The sequence below is a fragment of the Pleurodeles waltl genome, chromosome 4_2 (genome assembly GCF_031143425.1).
Source record: "Pleurodeles waltl isolate 20211129_DDA chromosome 4_2, aPleWal1.hap1.20221129, whole genome shotgun sequence".
Lineage (NCBI taxonomy): Eukaryota > Metazoa > Chordata > Amphibia > Caudata > Salamandridae > Pleurodeles > Pleurodeles waltl.
The window spans coordinates 840,332,441-840,354,527 of record NC_090443.1 but is presented as its reverse complement, the minus strand read 5'-3'; the positions used below and the strand labels follow the sequence as shown (position 1 = coordinate 840,354,527).

Sequence of the window (22,087 nt, the reverse complement as noted above, 5' to 3'; positions counted from 1 at the left end):
ACACACAGCAAACAAAAATCTGACACATCCATAACACTGAGGAAATGGCCCAAAATGGATATGTCAGCTATGAACCATAAGTTAAAGATGAGTGATCCATCCAGAAGCCATTCAGTTGAAGCAGATTCAACTATCATTGATGATTGGCTCCGATCCTCTGTTGATATTGTATTACCTCTGACCCACTCACACATCACAGAAAACTTCCCCGAATGCCGTGGTTTAGTGACGCGTTATGTGAAGAGAGAAAGAAGTGTGAACACTTACAAAGAATTTGGAAGAAATCATATGCTGAAAGTGATAAAACACATTAGAAAAAAGTGCTAAAGGGCTATCATAAAAACTGCTATACTAGAGCTTCTTTTTTCTCAGACAAGAACATTAATGCTCAAAAGAACCCCAAGACGTTCTTTCAAGTGGTGAAAAGTGTATCAGACCCCATCAAGATTGCACCCCAATTTTCTCTCTCACAGCTCCAATGTGATGAATTGGCCTGCTTTTTCTTTAAAAAAAGTGGCTGATATTCAAGTCTCCCTTAATTTAGCAAACTCGCCCGAGAAGAATGGAAAAGACAGTAGATTCCTTGATACATCCCACTGCCTCCACCATCCAAGACCACTCTGAGGATGGTTTAAGAGAATCTGCAACTCTGAATTCATCAGGAAATTCATAGAAGAGGACTAATGAAGATTACCACATAAGTCTTGACCTCCCCTGCGTCCCTGCGTATTGAGAACATCTGCACCTCTGGACCTGAGAACATTTATAGAGCTGCTAAATACCATAAACTCTCTCTGCTAAACCCTCTGCCTCCTTCATTTTTGGGTAAGCTGGACCCACAGGTGTTGAAACTTTTAACACAGCACCTGAATGCCTTTTCAAAAGGAGGGGTATGTTCCCAAAGCATAGAAGCACACAATGGTTATACCATTGCTGAAAAATCCAAACCTAGATGTTGCCAACTGGGCAAACTTCAGACCTATTTCTCTTCTTCCAATAATACCAAGATCTTGAAAAAACATACAATTAAGCAGCTCACAATATTTATTGAGTCTAAGGTTCTTTTCCACCAGTCCCAAACAGGTTTTAGAGCTGGACATAGCACCGAGGCAGCCCTACTATGAGTGAGGGAAAATCATAAAGCACAGTTGGACCGAGGCAGTAACGCTGCTCTGATTTTATTGGACCTTAGTGCCGCCTTTGACACAGTGAGTCATAATCTCTTACTATAGAGATTAGAAGACATAGGTGTGGGTGACACCACATTGCTAAGGTTCAAACCCTTTTTGAAGGACTGCTGCTTTCAAGTTCACCCAAAACAGCGCTGCTCACAAATGTATCCATTATGCTGTGGGGTACCACAGGGACTGACCCTCAGCCCTACCATGCTTAATGATAACGTACGCCCTATGGCTGACCTTGTAGAGAGCTGTGGTCTGAATCTGTTCTCATATGCAGATGACACCTAGATTGTTGTGTCTGTGAAAACCCAGGAAAACCAGGATGCAGGTGACTTAAATACCTGCACATCAAATGTGATAGCAGGGATGAGCATTGAACAGTGACAAGACCGAAGGTCTGGTGATAGATGAACAACCCCAGTTGTGGGGCCCGCATCTCTTGCGTAAAATACTTGGGAGTTGCCCCATGCCTATGCCAGCAGTCAAGTATCTGGGCATATGGATAGACAACAGTCTGTCAATGAATACCTAAATTACTAAAGTAGCAGTGTCCAGCTTTGGAATGCTTAGATGGCAGAGAAAGATTCTTATCTGCTTGCCGCTCCCAGCACAAAGAGTAGTGATACAGTTGCTGATCCTGTCCCGACTGGATTACAGCTACGTTCTATATCTGGGTGTTACCAAGGGTGCTATCTAACGATTGCAACTAGTACAAAATGCTTCAAAGAGACTGCTTCGAAAGCCACCAAAATTCACCTCCACAGCCACAGCAGTAAGTAAGTAAAAGTAAGTAACAAGCATTTGTTAAAGCGCAACCGTTCACCTAACAGGTATCGTGGTGCTGTGGAACCATTCCAGTAAAGAACCTGTAGAAGATTAGCTCATTTCAGAAAAGGAAAGGAAATATCACCATTAGTCGACATTAGAAAGAGTTATAGTTATTGTGAGAATAGCCAGGTCTTCAAGTTCTTTCTAAAGCTAGAGAGGTTTGCACTAGCTCCGAGGAAAACAGGGAGAGAATTCCAGAGATGAGCTGCCTTGACTTAAAAAGCTTTTCCTGCTAATTGGACTCCTCTAAACTTCAGGATGCAGACAAGATTTGCAGAGGCAGAGCGTACCTCCCACTGGGGTTTGTAACATTTAAATGGATTTTGCACAGCCTGGGGACCTATTTTGTTTATGGCCTTATAGACCACCACCATGGATTTGAAGATTATTCTCTCCTTGACAGCTGCTGCTTGTACTCGATATAACCTCTTTATCAAATACTCTGAGACTCCCAGAAGCAATAATCGATTTGACTTAGAATTGTGCTCTGAGCCGCTAGTTCCATGCTGGCTGAGGTAAGAGCAGTACAATCTTCCTGAGGATCCGCAGGAGCCCAAAATAGATGCTGGCCGTTTTATTGATATGAGACCTCAAAGTCAGTTTATTATCCATGACAATTCCAAGACTCTTGACGTACTTGGATATTTTAAAATTGTCTGTGGAAGTCCAAGGCCAGAAATCCGGTGGGAGATAATAGGGCTCTTTGGAGGGTGCACAACAAAGAAACTCCGTTTTCCCTCAGTTAAATTTCAGCGAGTTTCTTTTCAGCTGTTGGCCATCTCATTAAGGCAACTATGCAAGCCTGACATTGGGGTGAGGTTTTTAGCTAGGGCCAGGGTCAGCTGCGGATCGTGTGCATAGTTTACAAACAAAATCCTGTATGATTTGATAAGGGTCAGCAGTGGTCGCAGGTAGATATTGAAGAGCATGGGACTCCGAGCAAAGCCTGAGGTACCCCATATTCTGTTCTCTTAAAATCTGAACAGAAAGGTGGAAGTGAGATTGCCTGTGAGCTATCTGACAGGTAGTATTCTAACCATTTTAGAAGAATGCCATCTACCCCTATCTCTCGTAGCCTATGAATGAGAGTGTGATGGTTTATTGAGTCAAACGCAGCTTACAGATCTAATAACGCGTCTTGAGACCCTCAGGGATGAGTAGCCGCGCGTTTCAAAAAGTGATTGATTGAAAGATAACATCAGAACTGCTGTCTGACCATTATCCACTCTCATCCTTAACTCATCTAAAGTGAGGATGAGTGCAGATTCAGTCCCTTGGGTAGGTCTGAAGCCCATTTGCTCCCACTCCAGCAAATTATGTTTTTTCCAGATGTTGCGTCAATTTTTTGCTGATGTACTTCTCCATTATTTTTATTGGGGAAGGAAGTTGCGAGATCCGTCGATAGTTACTGGGATCAGTTTTTATTTGCCTTTGGCTTTTTTAGTAAAGCTTTTGCATGAACTCCACTGGTTGCCGGTGAAAAGAAGAACTCATTTTAAAACACTGTGCTATATGCACAAACTATAATCAACAATGGCCCTATATATCTCAGACATGTGGTCTCATCCTACAATCCACATTGCTCCCTATGATCCACCAAAGTCAACTTTTCTTCAGTTCCTAGAGCCAAAAGAAATGTCTAGGTGGACATGCATTCTCCTACCTAGGACCCAAATTATGGACCACAATACCACAATCATTGAGATCTTGTCAGTCACTCTCCATCTTTTGAAAACAACTGAAAATGAGGCTGTTTGAGTAAACCAGTTGTTTTTTTGGATAACATACCTTGTGAAAGCCTAGCGCCTGGAAACCCATTGTTGCGTGGGTGGCCGCTTTACACAGAGTCTATAATAATAGTAAGAATAACAATAATAATAATGATAATGATAATAATAATAATAATAATAATAATAATAATAATAATAATAATAATAATAATATTAATTACCTAAACCATGGTAATGCCCTTGCCACCCAAAAACCCATATCCACTCTAAACTCTAAATATACCATTGCCATCCAAAAACTCATACCCATCCTAAATCCTTAAAGTACCTTGCCACCCAAAAACCCGTACCCACCCTAAAACCTATAAATGCCCTTGCAACCTAAAAACCCATACCCACCCTAAAACCTAAAAATTCCATTGCCAATCAAAAATCCAAACCCACCCTAAACTCAAAAAATACCTTTGCCAACCAAATACCCTTACCCACCCTAACACCTAAAAACTACCTTTCCCTACTATATATATATTTTAATGTAATACCTGAGTAATACTTACGTTTACCTGTAAAACTTTTGCAATGAATATCGAATATGCCTTTACCATTTATGCCTTCTTTACAATGCGCATGCACGGTAAAGGCATATTCATTGTAAAATCCTGTGGGGTAAAGGCATGCATGGTAAAGACGCATGGTTTGTTAAGCATACATGGTAATGGCATACATCGTTTCAGCTGCGTTGTAATTGCGGTTTCCCAATTTAAATAATTGGATCAAAAGAGTGAAACACGCTTGCCGGATTCTCAAAGTATCTTCATCAGTTGCCAGTAGACAAGCTATATCAACTGCAACAGCAAATAGGTAACAAGTACTTTGGTGTTCTCCAATGCTTTCTCTTAGGGATGGAAGCTACCTGACATAGGAGCTTTTCAACTCATTGGAATGGTTACAATTGGTGCCTGCACATTTCTCTAAGTGGAAAGGGACTTCATAAGTGGGCATGATTTGTCTTTGAGCCTCAGAGCACTGCGAGGTGAATAGATGCCTGGTTCTGTATCAATGAAGGAAAGACATAATCCTTCCTTTAGAGGTTTCTCTCCAAGATACATAAAGTTTTCAAAATACCTGAAGAAGGCTATTTACTTCTTCTAGATACCAAAGAGGCTTGAGGTAACAATTACAGACTTATTTAGGGAAATTGAAAATATGGATGGGGACCACCTCTCATAGATTAACCTTTCCATGAACTAGGAAAACGGACAGCTATAGTGGATGGAAGGAATTTCCCAAAGATGCTCATCCTTAGAAACAGATGCATCCTTCCTAACCTGATCTGTACATACCACACTGATGAGGTGGTGAGGTGGAGATTGTGTCTGAATACATGGGATCTTTGGGGTCCAAAGGAGTTCTTAATTATGGTGCTGCATATGTGACCCTTTTGATTTAAATGCACACATATCCCTCCTTTCCTAGTCAAGGTCACCTGCATTTACTTCCAACAGCCCTGTAATTGAAAGCAGGACTATACTAGCATTGGATTTCTGAATTCAAAAATACATCACTCCTTAAACTACATAGTTCTTCAAATTTGTCCATGCTTTTCATAGGGCTCCCCCCAAATTTTTTTCCCACCATTTCTCATGTAAGTAGCACCGTTTAGAGCTACATTAATCCTCTATTATCACGTTTCCTTTAAGCACATAATTCATAGGTCGAGCATAGCAGCGCACAAGCACTGCTTTTCAACCTATTCCAATCTATTCTGTGGGCTTTAACCAGGCCCATCTCACCCCCATCACTTTAATTTGTTCCTAGGCCTGCCTTTCAAAAATCCCTTGATGTCGTTGGTAAATGCTTTACATTTGTCATGCCTTGGGGCTGTTTTGTTACCACCTTGGAGATTGCCCCTGTTACATGGATTATTTTTGCACGATCAGCCGGATAGCTTTGTGTCGGCACACAATTATTTATTTTGCCTCACCACTTCGCTCATGGCGGTATGTTGTTTCTTTGTCCTCCTTGGTTTTGGGCATCTTGCTGCTTCTTTGTGACATCTGTGGGGTCTGTTTTTTGCAGTTTTATGTTGCATGAACTTGCACAAAGGTATTGGAGTGCTTTTTTTTGTTTTTTTGCAGTTTTATATCGTGTGAACTCGATACAAAGGTATTACAGCACTTTACATGAGAACCGGTTACATTACACAAGAATACATTCATTTTTGGTAGCAAGGGGAGATTATGAAATTCACCAGAATCACAGGATGTTTAGCCAGCGCCTAGACTCAAACCGCGTTCCCCAGCTCTGGCCCTTACACCACATTCTGTCCCCAAGAGTTCTTTGTCTGGTGCGTGTTGGTAATAACTATTTTTTTTTATATAGCGCTTGGTAATACAGGTTCTGCTATTTCATAGCATTGCAATGCAGGTGCCATTTTTACCAAAAATTGCTATAAATCATTGCATCGACCTTGCAGAAGTGAAAAAGCTCTGTTAGTATAATGTTTTTGCAGTTTTATGTAGTGTGACTTGACACAAAGTTATTGTAGCTCTTTATTATTATTTTTGTTTGCAGTTTTATATAGCGCAAACTGCTACATAAGGTACAAAGGTATTACAGTGCTTTACTTCAGCACTGTTTACATTACTCATTCATTTTCGGTAGGAGAGTAAGTCATTTGCCCACCATCACAGGATGTTGAACTGGCGCCGAGACTGGAACTGTGTTCCCCAAAGTTGGCAGCTCTGGCCCTTATGTCACATCCTGCAGCTCTTGGTGATAAAGGTTTTGCCATTTCATAGCACTGCAAAGTAGGTGCCGTTCTTAACAAAGTCACAGAGGTGAAAAAGCTATGTCAGGATTGTAATCTCTGACATTCTTGTTCTGTCAAGACCTCTGCAGTGGGTGCATTAACCAACTGACTTGAGTAGAGCTTAACATTAGGCGATAGCACATGCTCTTGATAACCTCTGGAGGGTCACCAACCAAGCACATAGGTTAGTTTTTAGGCAAGAAGATGGTGAAAGGTCTTTTTCTCCAAAATGGTAGACAAGGAGTTGTGACTCCAAACCCAAGCACTTCACGGCGTCAAGCTTGATAGCTGGATGTAAATTGGGCCTCCTCAAATAGAGTGCTCAGTGCTTTGCTTGAGCACTGGTTAAATTACACAAGAACACTTTTATTTTTGGTAGCAAGGGGAGATTAAGTGATTTGCCCAGAACCAGAGGATGTTGAGCCAGAGACAAGACTCAATCTATGTTTCCCAGCACCAAGGTCGGCAGCTCTGGTCCTTACATCACATCCTCTCCTCAAGGTTCTTTGTTAGTGTGTGTTGGGGCAGTCTGAGAATAACGCTTTTTTTAAACAGCACTTGGTGATACAGGTTCTGCCATTTCATAGTGCTGCGAAGCAGGTGCCATTCTTAACAAAATCGCTAAAATGAATTTACAGTTAAGATGCCTCTTCTGTTACTCTCTTTGTATACAGTCAATGTTTTTAAAACTTAGGCTGGTATTGCCAATGTAGAGGAATAATTCCTTTGAAAGTTTAACACAGAAATAGAGGGCTGACCCTTTTCTTTGCTCCTAACTCTTTTGACCCCCTCATTCTGCGGGTTAAATGTCTCTTTGTGGCTTGTTTGGTGCTATAAAAGTTTAGCTAAACACACTAGAAAGGGCTCATCTCTAGGGTATAAGAGCCAGTCTGTAAGAAAGGGGAAAAACACTCCCAAGATGGCAGCCTTGTTGTGTCCTCTCTCCTGCAGTGACAGGCCTGTGAGGGTTGCTGTGGCACCTGACATACATCCACTACTCTCCAAACAAAAAAAAAACACATAGGTAAAAAACATTGTCATTTACAACACCAATACCTCTAACTCTCACAAATGTGAGACCTATTGCATTGCAAATGCTTGTTTTCATTATGCTCTAAGATGAAGGGTTTGCTGGTATGAATTTGCCTTTTTTCCTGCGTCCACTTCAATACTGAAAAATATGCAAACACCAGGCAGTACTCCTCGTAGATCCCTGGACTGCCATCTACGCACAAGTCAAGGCAGTCCATGTCACAGCTTTTCTGATTAGATGCCATAAGCCAGACACAGAGGTCCTAAAAAGAGATTTATGATGGACTTGATCATGTTCACAATGTCATTTATTAAGTGCTTTTGAAAGTGGTGTCTGTGCTATAGTATTTAAGGTTGAGTTTCTCTGGAACTTCCTCTAATCTGTGTAGAGCTCTTCCATTACCATTCTATAGAGACTTGTTTGCAATAAGGAGAGGAGTGAACTTGGAAGATACTTCAAAGCCTAACTTAAACTCAAAGAAGTTTCAAACAAGACATACAAAGGGGCTTATTTACAAGTCCTGTGGCACAGGGCAAAGCAGTAAGTATCTTGCTGCGCTGCCCTGAGCCACAGAGAAAGGGTAGAAATGCACTGTATCAACAAGAAATGGCGCATTTCTGTCCTCCCTCCTGCGCTGGAGCACAATGGGCTGCCTAACGCCGATGCAGGCACCCTTGCACCATAGTGCAAGGGTGCCTGTTCCACAGATAGGATTGTTTTTTGCAGGAAGGGATACCTTCCTGCACAAAAGAATCTAGGGAGGCGTTTTCCTCTTTCTATGCGTGCTGCAGAATGCAGCACACATAGAAAGAGGAAAAAGCGAGGAGGAAAAAGCGAGGAGAAATAAAGATATTTCTCCTCATTGTGCTTCCCCTGGGGAGGTGTAAGATTTTAATGTATTCCCAGGTTTACTATGCCTTGTTTACCTGGGAATGCGCCAAAAGTAATGGGCGTTGCGTGGGAAAACTCACAGCAATGCCCACGAACACCTAACTAACACATTGTACGGCAATGCAGCGACTTGCTCTGCGTTGCCTTACACCATATGTACAAGGCCACGAAGAGTCACGCAGAGTGGCTTTGCATGGCCTTGTAGATATGGGCCTGCACTATGAGCTGCCGGTGCATCACAAAAAGTGATGCACCACCGGCAAACGGGGCTTGTAAATAAGTCCCCAAATAACCATGCTGCTCAGGTTTGGAAGTGGACCATGCACAAGATGTACTCCTGGAAAATTAGGGCTCAGGTGGTAAACTAATTTAATACAGTAGAGGTAAACCTGTGAAAAACATACAGTATAAAGTTAAACTTACGTAGGGTGATATCGAATACGTGCCATGAAAACAAACTTATACTTACCGCACCTAAAATAACTAGCCAGGATGTTAAAATAAAACACTGATTGACTGAATGCAGGAAGGGAAGAGAAAATATTCAAAACAGTTTAAGAACCTCTTTAAAGGAAAATAAAAAGTTGATTGGAATAAAATGAAATGTCAACATAGTCTGAACAGTCACTTGCGCTGCTACAAAATAGATGTTTCAATCTCCGGTTGCACTTTGATACATTTGAACTTAAGGAGTTATTTAGAGTTTGATGGAGAGTGTACTCCATCACAAAAATTTAAATGAGGTGCATGCATGAGCTGCTGGAAAATCAGAGAAGAGCCCTCATGTAGTTTGTGCGTCAAGTCTCAAAAGTGTATGACAAGCGAGCCTTTTGGAGGAGCTTCTCACATCTAAGTCTTCAGTAAGAATTGAATATTTATGTCATGTTCATCAGAAAAATCTTTGGTGTGCTTAAGAAACTTGGTGCTAGTAAACTTGAGATCTGCATTTATCCGTTTTTTCTGCGCTGTGATTACTTTCTAGTTGTCATAAAGGACTTTTACCTCCTTGTTATTTTCTCTCTCCTGCGTTATTCCTACCACAAGCCATTAATTCATCAATCAATAACTTGCATTTTTTATATTTTCTTGTGCCGTTTCCCTTAAAATGTACCATTTTAAAGTTCACTTAGTCACTCAACTCCCGGAAGTGTAACTAATGTCCCACTCTGACTAACTTCCTAAATTAATTTTTTTCTACCACGCACTTATCACTTTAAAGCATAATAGATTAAAGCATAATAAAATTCTTCCTTGGAATAGTGGTCCCAACCACGAAAAATAAATGGATCTTCCCAATGAGCAGACACTATTGTCATGCTTTTACTCTTAATTTGGCCAGTGTGTAATTTTTATTAAGCAAGCATAATCACAGGTAGATTCCACTGCTGAAGTAATTTTCTGTATTCTTATGCTTACGCCAACCATGCAGCTTTCTCAGATGAGCAGAGTTTGTTTGAGCAGAGATGTCTCACAGCAATGGACAGCGTGAGTCATTGGCCCTTGATATAAAAAAAATTGCAAAAGTCCTGACTTTTACTCAAGTGGCAGCCATTTCGTTTTACTTATACCATTCTTTAATCACTCTTAACTTGGAGTCTAATTATATGCAAATCCTGAAAAGCAAAACATTTCCCTTGCATTTGCAACTCTTGGGCTGTTTCCCACTCTATTGCCATGGTTAACTGTTAACATTGCCACATGGAATCATTCTCCCAGTCTTAGGTGGGGCTACAGGGAGAAAGCTTCCAAGAATTAACAAGCAAAAACATAGAGATATTTTGTGCACAGGATCCGAATGAAGTTGCTTCACCTTCAGGCACAGTTATCTATAATATTGAGCACATGTATTTTTACTTATTAATTTATTTATGCAATTTGTGTTGCAGACGATGGCACTTTAATGGATCTTCCTCTCGTTGTAATAAGTAATGCAATATATGAACACATGTATTAATCATTATCCAATTTGTATCAATTCAGTTATTAAGTATTACCATGGATGTCATTTAGGGGTCATCAGGGGTGGCAGCTGCCCTTTGCGACCCCTGGCATTGCCTTTGCAACCCCTGGCTTCAGAGGTTGCAAATTCTGTGCCAGGACCATAATAGCAGCTCGTCCTTGTGCACATCAGTTGCACCCCATTCTCTTTGTTTCCTGTCAATTTGTTATTACACCAATAGTGAATAATAATGTATCTTTTACTATTAGTGTAATCAAAATGGAGTACAATTAACTGGAATATGCCTTTCCATGGCAGCTGAGGTAAATAAAACATGTTTTTTAATGTATGTTGTTTGTGTGCTTGTGGATGAGAGTGGGTTTATGTGAGAGAGAATGTATGTAAGTGTGAATATGTGTCTATGTGCAAGTATGTGTGTGTGAGTGAAAGTGGACATCAAGGGGCGTGCGACTTTCGCTTCATCTGGCATTTCAATGAATTGACATCCATGAATATTATTCTTATTTAGTTGGATATAAAGAGTAATTTCATGTTTTTATGCTTATTAAACAGGAAGACAGAATAGCACATGTCATTTTTGAGTCTGGAGCCAGTGACATAGGAGGTAATTTTCTTTATTATATGACAGGCCTTAGTTACAGATATAGCATAGCTCTAGCCAGGGTTCCACCCTCCCTCCAGCTGTAAGACATTCCATTAAACAAATGCTCTCACCCTATCAAGCACTAGCTATTACATGAAAGGAATATGAACACGTGAAGACACAAATCACAACACACCTTCCTTTCCTCCCAGCAGTGAATATACAAGAACAGCAAATAAGTGTGCCACCACAATTAACCAGAAAAGAGCGCATCAACAAAAAACTAAGAGACAAAATCCTCACAGCCTCGAACACAAAACAACACCAAACTTGTATCCCAGCATGTTGGGACAGAAATGCCCCTTGCATGGTGATAGACATGCACCCTTGCCTTGAGTGCACCGGCTGCAGTAATATCTGGTTCTTTGGTAAAGATTTTTGTCATAGCCAAGCATGGATCATGCATGTGCGCCATAACCTCAGTCTGTCTCATGGATTGCGGTTTTGCATTGACAGGGAGGGGCGCCCAAAGCGTTACCCTTGTGTGCTGGGAGGCTACTGCCGTCACCAGGAGTTCAGCAGCACAAACACAGTGGTGCCAGCATACTGTGTTTTACACAATTATGATCAGTAGAGTGAATAGGTTTTCTTTACCTATGTCACAGGGGGTGGGGCCTACTGACCCTCTCATATTCTGCTGTTAACTCAACCTTGGCCTACATTAGGATGAAGTAGCACTGTACAGTGCCCCTGTGACTATTTGTGCAAGCTGGTAATTATGGGTACCTGATAGTGGTGACATGCATAGAAGACAGCAAGTGTCTATGTGAGTGTGCTGGGATGTATGTGTGCCACTGAAATGGTGTACTATATGGAAGCCTGTGTACTGTGTGCACATAGGGAAGTATTTACGGATGTGAAGGACACAATATGTGGAAGTCTCCATTTTGGGAGGGCCAGGTTTTGTTAGCTTCTGGGGGGCCTACATGGAGTAATTTTCACAAGGCACAGGAAGAGTGCCTTTCACTTGTGTGACTTCAGAAGGACACCAGGAAATGGTCAGCAAAGGAGTGTTTGAACAACAACATACTGGTTCAGTGAATGGCCCGCTGCACAGAGGACCAGTGAATCCTGAACTAGGTTCTAGCAAGAGGCTAGTGCTTCTGTTAGTGCACAGGAATTTCCTGCTGTCACTGGCCCATGAAGTGACCTTGGCAGGACACTTGGGCATTAGAAAAGACCTCTGTTCTACTGGCCAAGAATATACAAAGGCACAGAGGTTCTGTAAAACCTGTTTTGCTTGCTAGATGAGTGGTAACTCAGGAGGAAGGACAAAGGCACCATTAGTGTCACTTCCAGTTGTAGATGTTTCTTTTTAGCGGGGGGAATAGACATAGTTGGTCCATTTTACTCCCCCCATGAAAAAAACTCAGATCACAGCAATCTGCACCACTCTCCTATAACATCCATACATAGCCACAAAAGCCTAAAAAGAGAAGCAACAGTTTTCTGACAAGTCAAGATAAAACCTATGAAGTCCCCAGTTATGACAAGAAGGCCCCCTTGTTGCCATAGTGTAATCTCACATCAGATCTTAAATAACAAGACACCAGTTATTTTGGCAATTTGAACACCCACAACAGCACAAGTCACCCATCTTGATACCACCTCAGACAACCTACTACTATTCCCTCTGAAAATCTGGCCTGCACTCAACAGGACATGGTCAACACTTGAAGATGACATGCCACAGATAAAGCAGGTAGACACATCACAAAGGCAAAACACAGCCAAATTCACAGCACGACTGGAATGCGAAAAAGGGCACGCTTCCCACTAGCACTCAGAAGGATAATCTTCACCAGCCTACTACCTGTGCATCCATATAGTAACCTACAAAATAGTATTACCCTTCTCCACTGGCTCACACAACAAAAGACCTAGAGGTCTTCCTACTGTAAATCCTCCAAAACAAAACTCATAACCACAGAAAATACGGTTGTATATTGCTGTACTCATTCTGGAATAACAATACTACATCCAAGTGAAAAAGAAGCAAAGCAAAGTTTTGGATGAAAGGTCTCATCCACACTTTTGGCATGCTTCATCATCGGCCAGTCTATCCCACCATGTTAAGATGAGGGAGATCAAAATACATGTTTTCTGGTCACGTAAGGGGTCCAGACGTTTTGTAAAACCACCTCTGTGTAAACCCAAGAGTTCCCTTATTTTGGGTGCGTAGGGCTGGATTAAAAAACAAACAGGAGGATGTTAACGGGAGCCTATGTCTCAAACATCCTTTCTACTTGTCAACTGCCAACATGTTTCCCCTTAAATGACCAGAAAACAGTACCCTTTTCCAGCTTACAAAATACAACAATCTCCTCGCAAAGGTTGTTCACATCACCCCACTCTTTCTAGTCATACTAGTTCCTGAGAAATATTTCTCTCAGCATTAGAACTCAAGTAAAATTTAGGAATTAGAACACTTCTGCTCGTTCACTTTTTCACGTAAATACGTAATTAGCATGGTATTTTACTTTTATATTTATGTAGGTCAAGGGAACAGCCTATCTAATGTTTCATGGAAATCAATACTGTTTTGGGTATGCGCACAAGTTAAAGAAACATTAAAGTTGAAATATTTAAGATACTTGTATGAGTAATTCATTTTTATGAGTTTTTAAGAGTTTTGAGTAAATTGGGTGAATTGATTTTATTTCTGATGGGACTGTGTTACCACTTCGTGACTTCTGGTTCATTTTAAATGGATGCTGTAAATTGTATGCAAACTAATAAAATAAACTTCAAATGTCACTTATCATTGTACGCATATGTACTTCTTCACATAAGGTCAGTGATAAAGGGTTGAGGACAGTATCCCCTTTCAAAACGAGAGCACCCCACATCACTAGTGAAACGAAGACCAGATGAGTCAAGGGCTCACAATTTAGCCTTCTAGCGTTGGAAGATCGACAGTTCAATTTAATCATAACACAGAAAGAAAAGTGCCGACTGCTTATTTTGTAATCGTTTATGAATGCGGTTTGCCAACTATCGTTCGTGTGTTTTTTCCCTGAAGAACTTCATTTACTGGGAACTCAAATCAGATTAAAGTGTATTATGAACGGTTTAACTAATTAGAAAAATAACTAAAACATATTTGTTTGAGCTGCTTGGAGGTTGTGCACCTTGCCAGATTTAGCTGGTGCTCAGGTCTGTGCTGCTGTTTCTTTGACAAGCAAAATAAATGATTTGTTTTCCTCCCAGCAGGGCTTGCGCGCTACAATAGGCTTTCTCCACTCGATGAGCTTTTAGCAGGAGAGCGGTTCTATGGAGATCTCCATTAGAAGCCCTTCTAATATTTGAATCTCTTACCAATGTTTGCTTGTTATGATTAAGTACTGCGTCTGATTTATTATGTAGTCCAAGTCTCATGTTTGGGAACTCCCAAAACGTTTCTTTTTCAGGTTTAGAAAAAAAGGCCTGTTTGCCTTCCCAGCTGTGCCGACAAGGCGCTGCTTTCCAAACACTGCATTGTGAGCGGGTGTTTTTCTTGGCCATGATTATTGCCCGCGATTTCAAGAAGTTCAGTTGGAAAGTGGCAGAATTTCAAAAGAGGCTCAACGCCGTTGCTCAGGCGGTTAAAGCTTACAGTGGTGATTTAGGGTTGAAAATCCTTTGCGCAGGGTCCAGGTATCCTCCTCCTACTCATGTTCTTATTCTGCCCAACATGTTGGCATGTGCTGGAGACCTGCGACACAGGTGCTTTGGCTGATGTTCTAAATAAAGCTGTATGCTGGTCACCAACAGAGTGCTAGGTTGTTCAATAATAAGAGAGCATCTACAGTGGTACTCCTTTTAACACGGATGAGTACTGTCTCAATAAACAGGCCATGCCACATGTAAGGGTGGGAAGTGGCTGATCACTCGTTGTGTGATACATCCTTCATAACTGCACAACAGTAGGGAGACTTCCTAACTCTGTGTGCTCTGTCATTACTGCCCGGGATTCTCCTCATTGCTGTTTTTTTGTTGATCTCACATGTAAATAGTCCCTCAGGTGAAGGGGTGCTCAATATGTTTTATTAGTAGCAGAGCTCCTGCCTTCCCTTTGCCTGCCTACTTCTCTTTCTCATCTATTCATTGTCTCCTTCCATGGAGAAACTATTGCAATGCCAATTCCATATGTCTGGTGCCAAATCACACTTTTTCGAGTTGAGCAGGCAGCACCTTTTATATTCCCCGTCCTTGGATGAAGCCACTTCCCCCACACCAACGTGTGGCCTGACAGAAGTGACACACAAACAGACTATTGTCAGGAGCCTAGCCAAAGCTGCATACCTAGACAAAGAGGGCTGTCTGTCATTCCTCTGCATCCTATCCCTGTTGTGTCAAAAAGCCAGGACCCTGCAACAGTATATGAGAGGACATGAGTCATCAGATTCTCAATCTTAAATGTGACGACATTGAACTTGAGGCTGAATAGAGAACAGTGGACATCATTTTAGAGGTCGTAATTGAGAGTATCAGGGCATAGTTAGGGACTCCGATGCAATTGATTGTCTAGAAAAACATTGTCCAGAAGCAGACGTAGAAAAAAGAAAGTAAAGATCACAAAGCATAACTTTTCTTTCTGGAGAAATCAGGGTAAATCTTATAAAATAAAGTGATACCTTGGAAAATAGAAACAGGAGGGAGAACGTGAGAATGGTCTACCGTAGAGCACAGAAAATGGCCTATTGTCTGACAACCTTTGTACAAGTATTAGATATAAAGGGTACCATTTTTGAGATTGAGAGATCACACTATGTCAACCATATGAACATGGTCCATCATCCAGGCTAAGACCAACAAAATGAATACATCTTAAGAAACAGCCAAGTAATGAACATTTGTAGACATGCCAAGGAACCGAAGACCATGATCTGTGCAGGGTGAAAGGATTTTGTTTCATGATATCCGAAGAAGTGCTCAAACAGAAAAGTGATGGTACTTAAAAGAACTGAACATACGGTAGGCCTCTTTCACACTTTTATCTCCAAAATTCCGCATACAACGTATGTTCAATGGCATATAGTGCCCAATTTCCCATATATATCATAGTAACACGAAGAGATTTGGATATCTCATGACCACAAGGGACAAATATTTTCAAGGGCATATTTTCGGACAGTCTCACTATACTAGGACTATCCATTCACAGTGCCACATTTATTTTTCCACATTGGTTTATGGTGTGGTCTTTTTCTGTTAAACAAATCAACTGTCTTTTTTGAGTGACAACATTTTCACATATTAGCACTAGGGCCTAAGATAAAGTATTCACAGAGAAGGGAAAGTTCGTCAAATAACTGAATGTACAATAGGTCTCCTTCACCCTTGAAGGTTCAAGATAACACTTATGATCAGTGGCTTAAAAAAATTAAGAACACATACGCCATAAATACCCAACCTGACATTTTGGAAATTTGGCTGTCTCATGACACTAAGAGAAAACTTACTTTTACAGTTGGAATTTAGCGCTATCTGTATTATATTAGGATATGTCGGAACGGACAATCTCCTATTCTGGATCCAAAAACAGCCACGCACTCTTCCATCTCTCACTGTCTCCACCAATGACCATCTACAATGATAATAGAATGCACAATAGTACAAGGGGGGAATGGGATGAGTGAAAGCAGAGTTACCAGATACCAACCCTCTGATGTGTCACTCCTGCTGGTCATTGATGTCCAGAGAGTGAAGTGGGTATCTAAAGGCAACAAGAAATAGCTTAGAAACCTGCCATGAAAGTTCTGCATCTATCCACAACAGTGAAAAGAATATCATAACTGAATCAATATGCTTTACAAGTCTCTGTATTCTGTTATGAAACTTGCTATTCATTAAACTGATGTGTTTATGTAATCAAGCTTCCCGTTGGCCACCAGCAACTATAGCTTGTAAACGTAATAACACACTTTCAGATAATGCTTTTTATATTCCTCTGTGTTTTCACATGAGCACTAATTCTGATGAGTGTTCGAATAAATATATGTTTTGGGAATTTTTGATCATTGATATTGTTGATATTATATATCTTTACTTGATTTATAGCATTCATGATATCATTATGTGATTCTAATTGTTTCCACTAGGTATGCCTATTTGTATTGCATTTGCAGACCCTGGTTCCATGTTGTCAATGGACAGCCCTTGTTTCATAAACAGATTAGGAGTGCAGCTCTTGTGTTTCAAGGGCTATTGAGTAGTGGAATTGATGTAATCTACCATTATAGAGAGACTCCTATTTACTCAGATCAATATAAAGTCAAAATCCTCAGCTGTCTCTCATTATTTGGATCAGCATCTACTCTATCAGCCACGCTATTGGTTGAACTGGAAAAGATTTGAAAGGAGCATGATTGAACTACTTTACATGCACATATGATAAAAGAAGATTTAAAATCTAGAGCTATTCCATGACATCTCTAAGTTTTGTAATGCACCAGTGATCTTTGCCAATGACCCTAAATTCAGATTGGGCAACAACATGTTCCTGGCATTGGTTACTTTTAGGAATGGGCATAGTAAAAAGAATCTTTTAAAAATAGCTGAGTTAGAAAAGAAAATACTTGACTCAACTACCATCACCAATGCTGAAGCAGCATTGGACAAATTAAGCAAGGTAATTCATGCAAAGATGAAATGTATAGATCGCTCAAAATGCAACCCACTACCAACAGCATGAGCTCCATAAACAAATTCTTAATATCACAAAAAAAAAAGGGCTATTTAATAATCACGCATATTTTTTCCTGAATGTGAAATCATCCCGTACCCCATTGTTGTATACATTTTCTAAAATTCATAGAAATCTGCACAATCCATCTGGATACCCTATTGTTTATGGCTGTAGATCATTCAAATGTATTGATATCTTCATTAAACCATTTGTTTCTACACCTACCAGCTACATAGGGGATAGCGCTGACTACATAAACAAAGTATACGTAAGGTATTCTTTTTGATCTGAAGTCAAATTTTTTGGAATGTTTGGATATAAAATCTCTGGATTCGATCATTCTTCAGAATCAAGAAAACAAAGTAATCACTGAATTACTGGAGACTCAGCAAGCCATATTGATGGCCACCGTTGCTTTTATTGCATCTCTTGTAGATTTAACATTAAAAAATAACTTTTTTGAATTTGCTGGTTAGTATAAACAAAAGGGACATCTGTGTGAGCTTGCTTTGCCCCTGACGTTGCTATTTTCTTTGTTGATAATTTTTAAGCTGAATTTGTCTTTCAACTGATAATATTCCCTACTATAATCACCTCTCTTCGTGGTAAAGCTCTATCAATGAAACCATTATATTTTGGCATGGTAGTTAAAATAATGTGAATGTTTTTTTGTCTGATTAATCTCTCTGACCGCTGACCTAAAATTCACTTCCATGTAAACTAACTGCCAAGTTTACTTTTGGATCAATCCACCATTCCTGCAGATGGCCTTCTATGGACCAGTTTATATAGAAAACCTACAGTATGCAATACACTTCCCCAGTATTTTAGTTTCCATCCAAAACACGATGGTGTCCTTTACTGGCCCCTTCTTTGCATCCATCATAATTGTAAATGGCATCAAGATTAATTCAGGGTTACTTCAGGGAAGCAGACATCCTAAGTGTTACAAATTGGGTCGCTAGTTGGAGGAGGTTTGCACCCTGTAGGGGTCACAATCGTAGACAGGGTAAGTCAGATACACACCCTAAATTTACTTGTGCTCACCCCCTGGTAGCCTAGCACGGAGCTGTCAGGCTTAACTTAAGAGGCAATATGTAAAGTATTTGTGCAACACTTAATTAGAGTAACACACTGAAAGACACCAGAAAAGACTCCTCAGTAGGTTAGAAGAATAGAGCATATGTATCAGAGTAAAACAAGACCAAAATGCCAAAAATCCAATCAGTATGAATTTTTAAAGATTAAGGGGGTCATTCTGACCTCGGCGGTAAAAGGCGCTTACCGCCGGTCAGAAGACCGCCATAACACCGCCGCGGTCGCGGTAAACCGCCACGGACATTCTGACCCGCAACTGGCAAACCGCCAAGAACCCGACATCCACAAAAGTCCGCCACAGCAACGGCCACGAAAAACTGGCGATGACCAAACCTCCACCGTCACGCCAACAGAAATACGCCCATGCCATTCCGACCCACAAATCCCCGCAGCGGTTTTTCAACCGCAGTATTCCATTGGCGGTACACACCGCTGCGCTCAAAATACACACACCTCTACAAAACACAGCCACATTGGACAATTCAAAATACACACACCTGAGACACATACACACACCACTCCCACACACCCGATGAAATATAAAACACACACCCACATCACCCACAAACCCTTACGACCACAATTGCGACTGAAGGACAGAGATAGACAGCACAGATTAGAGTAGACCATCACACAGAGGCAAATCACAACATCACCCACACAATATCCACGCACAAAACACCATACACCACCACACTCACCACACTCTACAACACATACACCACCCCTCACCTCATCCACACCACCCCATGGCACCCCAAAGACACCCCAGGTTCTCTGACGCAGAACTCAGGGTCATGGTGGAGGAAATAGTTCGGGTAGAGCCCCAGCTCTTCGGGACACAGGTGCAGCACACCACCATTGCCAGGAAGATGGAGCTATGGCAAAGAATAGTGGACAGGGTCAACGCTGTGGGACAGCATCCACGAAATCGGGACGACATCAGGAAGCGGTGGAACGACCTACGGGGGAAGGTGCGTTCCATGGTATCAAGGCACAACATCGCGGTGCAGAAGACTGGCGGCGGACCCCCACCTACTCCCCCAGAATTCACAGCATGGGAGGAGGAAGTCTTGCACATCCTGCATCCTGAGGGCCTCGCAGGAGTAGGGGGAGGAATGGACTCTAGTAAGTCAAATCTTCACTACTTCATTCCCCCCACCCCACCTGCATGCCAAATCATACCCCCACCCCCATCACACCAACTCCTTGCAAATGGCTCACCATCACAACCCACCCATCCCAAAACCTAGCCCTGCATGCGTCCACAAAGCATGGACACCCATCACCAAAGCATGCCCACCGCACATACCCATCTCCCACACAAGCCACCGTCACAAAAGCCCCCACAAGGGAATGCCAGCACTGGGGTACACAGCCACCCACCCATTACACGAAATGGCACACACAGAAGCAATAACCATACTCTTATACCCCTGCAGGACCCGAATGCCACCACACCGCCCAGGAGGGTCCAGAGATGTCCATCCCACCCCCAGAAGAGGCCCCCAGTGATGACAGCAGCTCTGTCTCCCTGGACCCAGATGACCAGCCCGGCCCATCGGGGACCTCGGGACAGTCGGTTCCCCACAGACAGCCACAGGCTACAGCAGACCTAACCCCCTCTGGGAACACCAGCACAGCTCCCACCCAGCGGGCCCATGCCTCTGTCTCCAGGAGACGTCAATCAGCAGTGTGTCCACCACTACAGGGCACCCAGGTTGACCCACCACCCCAACAACAACAGGGACCTGGGGGCAGTGGTAGTGGGCACACGGTCCAGGGGACAGAGGCCCAGGGAAACAGGGAAACTGGGAGGGCTGCTGTGCGACAGGGGGGGGACAGGCCCAGGGAACCGACTCTCCAAGAGGCCCTCTCCTCCATCATGGGAGCATACCACCACTCCCAGGAGACGATGGCTACGGTACTGGCCAGGTTCCAGGAGATCCAGATACTGCAGGAGGAACAGTACATGGGGTTCAGAGAGGAACTGAGAAACATTAGTTCCGCAATGGGGACCATCGTCGTGGCCCTTAACCAGATAGTCACCACATTGCGGGACCATGTGGCACCACCAAGGGCCCCTGTCACTAGCATGGACCCAGACCAGGCTACCACCTCCGCCGGCGCTAGTGGACAGGAGGCCCCCACACAACGACAGGCCACCAGAACCACACCTCCTGCAGAAGAAGAACCACCCCGCAAGTGGTACAAGAGATCTAAGAAGAAGACAGAGTAGGATGCCAAGACCCCGCCAGCAAACGATACCCCCTGATGTCATCCCATTGTCCCACATTGTCACCCTGTCCAAACTTAAACTGCCCCTGCTCCATCCTTCCACAGGCATATGGACAATGCACCTGTGAGACTGAAAACTGGACTCTGCCATGGACATTACTCCACCATCACCCATCACCGTTTTACCATCATGTCCTTAAATTTAGCACTTTAATAAAATCACTTATTGCACTTAAAAAATCTGGAGTCTGCTTGTATTTTGAACAAATGTATTAGACATAACGGTGCCAAAATGTTCAGTTACATTGTGATGACAACATACCACTGTCACACAGCTGTAGTCCATGGGCAAACAAAGCAGAGGTCACGCAGTGGGGCCCACAGCTCTGAAAACGGAAGGGAAAGTCACAACTCAGTTAACAGGAACTGGGGGGAAACACAGACAGTAGAGAGGCAGGAGACTTTAAGTTAATGTAAAATGGCGGGGTTGATTCGTACCTGTGTGCTACTGAAAATACTGTTGTATCACTGTGTCCCTGTTGTCTGTGTCGTCCCCGTCGTCTTCCTCCTGTTCACTCTCCACAGGCTCCACAGCTGCTACAACACCACCATCTGGACCATCCTCCTGCAGGAAAGGCACCTGGCGTCGCAAAGCCAGGTTGTGAAGCATACAGCAGGCCATGATGATATGGCACACCTTCTTTGGTGAGTACATTAGGGATCCACCTGTCATATGCAGGCACCTAAACCTGGCCTTCAGGAGGCCGAAGGTCCGCTCGATGACCCTCCTAGTACGCCCATGGGCCTCATTGTACCGTTCCTCTGCCCTTGTCCTGGGATTCCTCACTGGGGTCAGTAGCCACGACAGGTTGGGGTAACCAGAGTCACCAATTAGCCACACACGGTGTCTCTGTAGCTGTTCCATCACATAAGGGATGCTGCTATTTCGCATGATGTACACGTCATACACTGACCCAGGGAACTTGGCATTTACATGAGAGAT

General features: G+C 42.5%; 1 protein-coding gene across 1 annotated transcript in view; it reads right to left on the bottom strand.

Moving 5' to 3' along the window:
- The window catches only part of LOC138293952 (uncharacterized), an 84,088-nt gene that overhangs the window by 21,985 nt on the left and 40,016 nt on the right, over positions 1-22,087 (bottom strand). The window contains exon 5 of the mRNA XM_069233220.1: positions 16,723-16,776. Coding sequence (XP_069089321.1) covers positions 16,723-16,776 — 54 coding nt within the window. The remainder of the gene's footprint in view (positions 1-16,722; positions 16,777-22,087) is intronic.